This window comes from Otolemur garnettii, unplaced genomic scaffold (assembly GCF_000181295.1).
Source record: "Otolemur garnettii isolate 467f Iridium unplaced genomic scaffold, OtoGar3 scaffold00062, whole genome shotgun sequence".
NCBI lineage: Eukaryota > Metazoa > Chordata > Mammalia > Primates > Galagidae > Otolemur > Otolemur garnettii.
In genome coordinates, this window is record NW_003852457.1 from 8,784,271 (window position 1) to 8,792,497 (window position 8,227).

The 8,227-nt window shown below is 44.5% G+C and overlaps 1 protein-coding gene across 1 annotated transcript in view; it reads left to right on the forward strand.

Moving 5' to 3' along the window:
* EP400 (E1A binding protein p400) overlaps positions 1-8,227 on the forward strand; it is a 132,272-nt gene that overhangs the window by 106,915 nt on the left and 17,130 nt on the right. Inside the window, exons 46-47 of the mRNA XM_023514943.1 lie at positions 5,801-6,014; positions 6,136-6,347. Of these exons, the coding sequence (XP_023370711.1) occupies positions 5,801-6,014; positions 6,136-6,347 (426 nt within the window). The remainder of the gene's footprint in view (positions 1-5,800; positions 6,015-6,135; positions 6,348-8,227) is intronic.

Genomic DNA, 8,227 nt, shown 5'->3' on the forward strand with positions numbered 1-8,227 from the left:
CTGGGGATTCGAACCCGCCACCTTAGGTGTACGTGGCTGGTGCCTTAGCCGGTTGAGCTATAGGCGCCAAGCCCCTAGACCTATAACTTATACCATATATAAAAAGTCACTCAAAATAGATGGAAGACCTTCATGTAAAGCCAAAAACTGTAAACTTGAAATACAAACAGTAACATTTCTAGAAGAAAGCATAGGAGAAAATCTTTCTGCCTTGATTATAACTAAACATTTCTTAGGATACCAAAAGTCTATGAATCATGAAAAAAAATTAATAAATTGGACTTCATCAAAATTAAGAATTTATACTCCTTGAAAAATATTAAGAAAATGAAAAGCAGGCCAGGTGTGGTGGCTCATGCCTATAATCCTAGCACTCTAGGAGGCCGAGATAGGTGAATTACCTAAGCTCAGGAGTTTGAGACCAACCTAAGCAGGAGTGAGACCCTGTCTCTAAAAATAACTAGTTGTTGTGGTGAGTGCCTGTCCAGCTACTTGGGAGGCTGAGGCAAGAGGATCAGTTGAGCCCAAGAGACTGAGGTTGCTGTGAGCTATGATGCTGCAGTACTCTACCCAGGGTGATAAAATGAGACTCTGTCTCCAAAAAAAAAAAAAAAAAACCACAGACTGGTAGAAAATATTTTCAAAATACACCTAATAAAGGACTGGTGCTCAAATTATATAAAAATTCTTCAACAATAAGAAAAATTTAAGACATGGGCAGAAGATCGATGAATAAGAAATACACGAAAGGCTCCATGCCTATAGTTGAGCGGCTAGGGCACCAGCTGTGTACATCGGAACTGGCAGGTTCGAATCCAGCCTAGGCCTGCCAAACAACAATGACAACTACAACCAAGAAATAGCTGGGTGGGCGTTGTGGCAGGCACCTGTAGTCCCAGCTACTTGGGAGGCTAAGGCAAGAGAATCACTTAAGCCCGAGAGTCTGAGGTTGCAGTGAGCTGTGATGCCACAGCACTCTACCAAGGGCAACAAAATAAGATTCTGTCTCAAAAAAAGAAAAAAAAATACACGAAAATGTACTCCTCATTATTTATTAGGGAGATGCAGTGATACTTAGCTGTGCACATGTGAGGATATTTTGTTTCTCCCATCTCTGCCTGGTGCCCTGCTCTTCATCCTTAGTGTCATGAGTTCTCAAGTTGATCCTCCCCTCCTAGTACTCACACAGAATAATGCTCTCACAGAGGAGAGCTTTAAAAAACACAAAATCCTGACAATGTCAGATGCTGATGAGGATGCAGAGTGGTTGGAGCTCTCTAACGTTGCTGGTGGGAATGCAGAATCTTAGTCACTTTGGAAAACAGTTCTGTCATCTTTTGTAAATTAAACATAAACTTATAGTATAGTTTAGCAGTTCTGCTAGTTACTTCCTACAGAGAAAAGGAAATACAGATTTACACAAAGAATCTGAATACAAATGTTTATAGTGGCTTCATTTATAATTGCTAAAAAGGGAAACAACCCAATGTCCTTTAGCTGGTGAATGGACTGGTAAATGGTAGTACATCTGGCTTGGCGCCTGTGGCTCAAGCGGCTAGGGCGCCAGCCACATACACCTAAGGTGGCAGGTTCAAATCCCCAGCCTGGGCCCACCAAACAACAATGATGGCTGCAACCAAAAAATGGCCAGGCGTTGTGGCGGGCGCCTGTGGTCCCAGCTACTTGGGAGGCTGAGGCAGGAGACTTGCTTGAGCCCAGGAGTTGGAGGTTGCTGTGAGTGTGATGCCATGGCACTCTACCCAGGGGGATAGCTTGAGGCTCCGTCTCAAAAAAAAAAAAAAAAAAAAAAAAAATGGTAGTACATCTGTACAATCTGGCACTACCCAGCAATATGCAAGAATGGACCCCTGAAATACATTAGCATGAAGGAATCTCAGGTACATTTTGCTGCTAAGTGAACAGAGTTTCAAAGGGTTCATATGTTATATGATCCATTTAAATAACATTATAAAAGAAAAGCAAAACTATAGGGACAGAAAACAGATAAGTAGGCTAGGTGGGGTGACTCACACCTGTAATCCTAGCACTCTGGGAGGCTAAGGTGGGTAGATTGCCTGAGCTCAGGAATTCAAGACCAGCCTGAGCAAGAGTGAGACCCTATCTCTATTATAAATAGAAAAATCAGCCAAGTATGGTGGCAGGTGCCTATAGTCCCAGCTACTCCAGAGGCTGAGGGAAGAGGATCACTTAAGTCCAGGAGTTTGAGGTTGCTGTGAGCTATGATGCTGTGGCACTGTACCTGGGGCAAAAGAATAAAACTCTGTCTAAAAAATAAATAAATAAAAACAGATTAAGTGATCACAAGGTACTAGAGGTGAGAGAGAGGTTTGACTACAAGGAGGTAACTGAGGAGTGATGGCTATTCTGTATCCGGAATGTGGCGTTACTTTCAGTCATATACGTGTTTGGCAAAATGCATAGTACTGAATGCCTAAAACAGGCAAGTTTTACTCTATGTAAATTAATAAGTAAATCTGACTTAAAAAATTAAAACTCTCCAAGCAATTAAAAAATACATGTATTTAAAGTTTTTCTATTATGTGACTTTACGTTATTTCATTTATTTTTCTTTCTGCTTTGCAACAAACCATTTTAGGCTTAGTCATCTGAATAAATAACAAAAACTGTTACACTCATGCCATTGAGAGCATTCTGTATGACCAACACTACTGTTTCTATGAGTGTAGGAAGCCAAGATCACCACTTTTAAGGTTTTATTTTGAAAAAGACATATTTATTTGTGATATTTAAAATACAAAGTAATTCGTTCACTATAGATTTTATTTATTTATTTATTTATTTATTTTGAGACAGAGTCTCACTATGTCACCCTGGTTAGAGTGCTGTGGTATTATAGCTCACAGCAACTTTAAACTCTTGGGCTTAAGCGATTCTCTTACCTCAGTCTCCCAAGTAAATGGGACTCCAGGCGCCTGCCACAATGGCCAGCCATTTATTTATTTATTTTTTGGTTGTAGCTGTTGTTGTTTGGCAGGCCCAGGTTGGATTTGAACCTGCCAGCTCCGGTGTAGGTGGTTGGTGCCCTAGCTGCTGAGCTACAGGCACCGAGCCCACTATAGATTTTCTGAATGACTGTACACGGACAGGGTGTTTCCCCTGTGCTATGGGCATATAACTATGAGCCAAAGATGTGGCGGCTTTCATGAGTTTCTCATAGCTTTGTGGCTGGAATGGAGAGAGGTGTTGCTATAACATGGTGGGCTGCTGGTGGAGTTAAGGCAGTGGTTCTCAACCTGTGGGTCACAACCCACAGGAACTATTCATTAAAGAGTCATGGCATTAGGAAGGTTAAGAACCACTGAGTTAGGGGGAGCTTTCTAGAGAAGGTAACAATAGGCTTCAAAAGGATCCACAAAAGGGTAGGACAAATAGTGTGAACAAAGGTCAGAGCTAGGAAGTGACTTCATATAGAGAACAGAAAGCCACTCTGCTGAATGGAGCACAGAACAGGTGGCTGCTATGTGCTTGGCACTCTGTAACTTTGAGGTTAGATTGTGTTGAGCTAGAGAATATGGATTTATGCCCTAGGCAGTGGTCTTTGTACAGAGGCGTGATATTATATATGTAGGTTTGATTCAAGCGGAAAAGACTTGGGAGAAAACTATTTCTTTTTTAGAGACAGAGTCTCACTTTGTCACCCTCAGTAGAGTGCTGTAGCGTCAAAGCTCACAACCTCCAGCTCTTGGGCTTAGGCGAGATTCTCTTGCCTCAGCCTTCGGAGTAGCTGGGACTACAGGTGCCCGCCATAATGTCCAGCTATTTTTTTTGTTGTTGTTGCAGTTTGGCTGGGGCTGGGTTCGAACCCACCATCCTCCATTTATGGGGCCGGCGCCCTACTCACTGAGCCATAGGCACCACCCAGAAAAAACTATTTCAATACTCAGAAAAAAACTTCCATTTCTCAGCCTGAGCCAGAGCAAGACCTTGTCTCTAAAAATAGCTCGGTGATGTGGTGGGCGCCTGTAGTCCCAGCTACTTGGGAGGCTGAGGGAAAAAGATCACTTGAGTCCAAGAGTTCGAGGTTGCTGTGAGCTACGACTTCATGGCACACTACCGAAGGCAACAAAGTGAGACTCTGTCTCAAAAAAAAAAAAAAAAAAAAAAGACTTGTTTCTAATAAAATGAGTTAAATTACTTTTATACCACCTTTAAAATGAGCTAAAATTAGTGGATAAAAAAAAATTTTTTTTTTTTTTTTTTGAGACAGAGCCTCAAAGCTGTCACCCTGGGTAGAGTGCTCTGGCATCACAGCTCACAGCAACCTCCAACTCATGGGCTCAAGCGAGTCTTCTGCCTCCATCTCCCAAGTAGTTGGGATTACAGGCTCCCACCACAACGCCTGTCTCTTTTTTGGTTGCAGCCATCATTGTTGTTTGGCAGGCCCAGGCTGGATTCGAACCCACCAGCTCAGGTGTATGTGGCTGGTGCCTTAGCCATTTGAGCCACAGGCACCGAGCTGGGTAAAAAAATTTTAAAATCAGGGCAATGCCTGTGGCTCAAAGGAGTAGGGTGTCAGCTCCATATGCTGGAGGTGGTGGGTTCACACCCAGCCCCAGCCAAAAACTGCAAAAAAAAAGTCTTTTAAAAATCATCTTAAAAGTTTAAAGCACTTGGCAAAAGAACAGTTATCAGGCCAAAATCTAAGGGAAAAAAGAAACTGAGAGAGATAAACAGGATGCATCAAAGCTGTATTTACCTTGAAAATAAATTTCAACTTGTGGGACATGAGGATTCAAGTTCAAGTCCAAGCCTTGCCTAGGTGGAAAATTTAAAATGCAATTGGTACATTGAGTGAGGGCCCCAAAAGCCTGAAACGTTCATGCAATAGTGAGCCAGAAGTAAATACCATCTTCCTTTTGCCTTCAAAGGTTAAAATGAAGGTTGGCAAGGGACTGTCCCTGAAAAGTTGAAACCACAAGTCAGCTCTGCTGTCACTTTGCTGCCCAAATTGATAATGTTCCCCAAAACCCCTCAATTCAAGTGAAGTAGACCTGGATTGGTAGTGTTCTGGGCAGCTGGAGAATCTTTGACTTCTGAGAATCTCCACAAATAATTTTTAAACATAATGAGTAGCATGCAATAAAAAGAAGTGAGCTGTGATTGTACCACTGTACTCCAGCCTAGGGCAATGGAGTGAGACCTGTCTAAAAAAAAAAAAAAGGCAAAAGCACACTAAACAATCCAAGAAAATAGAACACATGTTATGCATGTATGAATCAAGGGGGTAAATGAACATTTTAGGAAATTTCAGAGGTGTGGAGTCAGTATTAGGCTTTCTCTTCCAACTTGTTATAGGACTTGGGATGGTGGAGCAGGGTCTGAGACACGTGGGCTACTGCCCTTACCCCTGGCCAGAGTGTGGGATGTGGGGGGCCATGAGGATGCTCTAAGTTTTTGGCAATTGAAGTTAAGATGATAAAGACCCTATGTACAAGATCACATTTAGGGCTGCAGCTCTGAACAAACTGGGGGTTGTGGCGGAGAGGCATGGGTGTTTTGGGGTAAGCATGTGCTTCTGGAGGTAGTGGAGAATTTCTTACTGTTCCTTGGGACAAGGTGTGAGGGAGGAGATGGGTAGGAGCTCTTGAGTTTACCCAGGAGACCAGTACTCTTGCAGAACTTTGTGATAGCCCTGAGAGCTGCCCTTTGTTCTCCTCCCTCGACTTTGGAGTTAGGGTGCTTTTCTGTCTTACTCTGCCTGTGAGAAGGCCTGGGGTGCAGGTGGAATAATTGGTGATTCCCTCTGTTTCCCTTCTAGACACCTGGAGCCTCTGCCCCTGCCCCAGTGGCTCATAGCCAGCCCCAGCCTCGGGCAGTCGGCTCTCCAGCCACAGCAGCTACCGACTTGGTGTCCATGGCAACCACACAGGGTGTTCGAGCTGTCACATCTGTGACAGCCTCAGCTGTGGCCACCACCAGCCTGACCCCAGTACAGACTCCAGCACGGTCTTTGGTGCCCCAGGTGTCCCAAGGTAAAGGCAGGCTTGGTACTTGTTGAAATGGCAGCTTCTGGTGGTCGTCTGAGGAAAAGTGAGGATTGGGAGGTGGAACCATATGTTACCGTCCAGTCCTAACAAACAAAACTCTCCTCAGGTACAGGAGTTCAGCTTCCAGGAAAAGCCCTCAGCCCTGCTCACTTCCAGCTCCTGAGGCAGCAGCAACAGCAACAGCAGCAGCAGCAGCAACAGCAGCAGCAGCAGCAGCAGCAGCAGCCGCCGCCGCCGCCTTCCCAGGTGCAGGTTCCACAGATCCAGGGCCAGGCTCAGCCCCCCGCACAGATCAAAGCTGTGGGCAAGTTGACACCGGTGAGTCCCAGAAACGCATAACAGGCAGTGCCTGTGGCTCAGTGAGTAGAGCACCAGCCCCATATACTGAGCGTGGTGGGTTCAAACTCAGCCCCGGCCAAACTGCAACAAAAAAATAGCCAGGTGTTATGGCGGGCACCTGTAGTCCCAGCTACTCGGGAGGCTGAGGCAAGAACATTACATAAGCCCAAGAGCTGGAGGTTGCTGTGAGCTGTGATGCTATGGCATTCTACCAAGGGCGACAAAGTGTGACTCTGTCTCTAAAAAAAAAAAGGAAAAGCATAAACACATGTATGTCACTGGAGGTTGTAAGTGTATGATGGTGCCTTGTTGTGTGATGCAGTTCAAAGTGTATTTTGCAAATTTAGCTTCACCTTTCTGTTTTGTTTTATTCATATCCAGTAACCCTTTGATCATGCATTTGAGAATTGTCTTACAGCTGTTCATAGCATTTTAGAGATCTTAATTTCCTGTTTCCACACATACCTTCTTGCTTAGCTTTCATGAGCTTAGTATGGAGAGAGTCTGTCCCCAAAGAAGACTGAAAAGCTGACTTCCTGTCAGTCTTCCAGAGAAAGTGCTCATGACAGTCCTACTCCTCAGCAGTCTCTGGAGGCTGGGTGGTGGGAACTCGTTTTGTTAGGGAAGTTCTTCTGCATGTTGTTTCTCAGAGGCTGATCATTGGAGTACTGAGGTATCTGATGTCTGCTCGTCTGTGTACCTGCATTGCCATTATTTCTGTAAACACATAAAAGGAAATGTTATATACCTGCTACAAATGGAAAAGTCATCTGTACACATACTTGTTATAGGAAGTAACCCCCAGAACTGTGCAGTAAAAACCAGATGCTAAACATGTTTGCAAGCTGTGGCTGGCTGCTGGGCCGACAGAGGCCTGACCCTACTCCCTAAGCACAGGGAGGAAGCAGAGGGGCCTGGGGAGGTAAGCCTCTGCAAACATAGGTGGACCTCCTGAGGGGTCTCATGGCCACCAGCGCACCCACCCCTGCCACTTGAGGGACAGTGGATGAGAGCTGTGGTGCTGTGGTCGCTGGCCAGATCAGGCTCTATGTGGGCCTTAAGCACACAGTTCCTCCAGCATATTAGGCACCTTGTAAGGGATCAGTGGTTGCCACATTGTGCAGTCCCCACGTAACCCACTCCAATCATCGTAAGAAGTTGCCTGGTCCATGCTAAAGTAGAGAGTTGCACCTGGGAGTTCCTGGACTTAGCAGAGGCAAATGATTGTGTGGTCAGAGCTAGGCTTTAGCCACATACCAAATACCTGCTTGGTGCTGTCTCACCTTCCTGGAATCAGCCTCCACACGCATCTCTCTCCTGGCTGAGCCCTCCTCACATGTTGCTTGCCTGGTCCCTCTAGTCATCATCCTCTTTCTGATCAATCCCAAAGTCAATTCCCTCTCCAGCATGTCAGGAGATCCAGTAGTCATAAACAAGTCAGTATAAATTTTCTTCTAAACTTAAAAAAAAAAAAGGGAAAGAAAAGCATTTTGTTATTTTGACATTTTTATTTTTCTTTAAGACCTGAGATTTATTAAGAAATAAGTTATTATTTACTATTTAACTTAGTAGTAAATTTAATGGTACTACCAATTTAAATTGACTTGTGAGAGATAAGAAACTAGAAATTTTACTATAAACTTATCTATCAGAACCACTATTTCTAGTTCTCACTGATGAAATCTAATTTTAAGGCTCATCACCCATGCTCAGTTGTTAGGGCACAAGCCATATACACTGGTGTTGCCCTGGCCTGCTAAACAACAGTGAAAACTACAACAAAAAAATAGCCAACTGGCTCGGCGCCTATAGCTCAACCGGCTAAGGCGCCAGCCACGTACACCTAAGGTGGCGGGTTT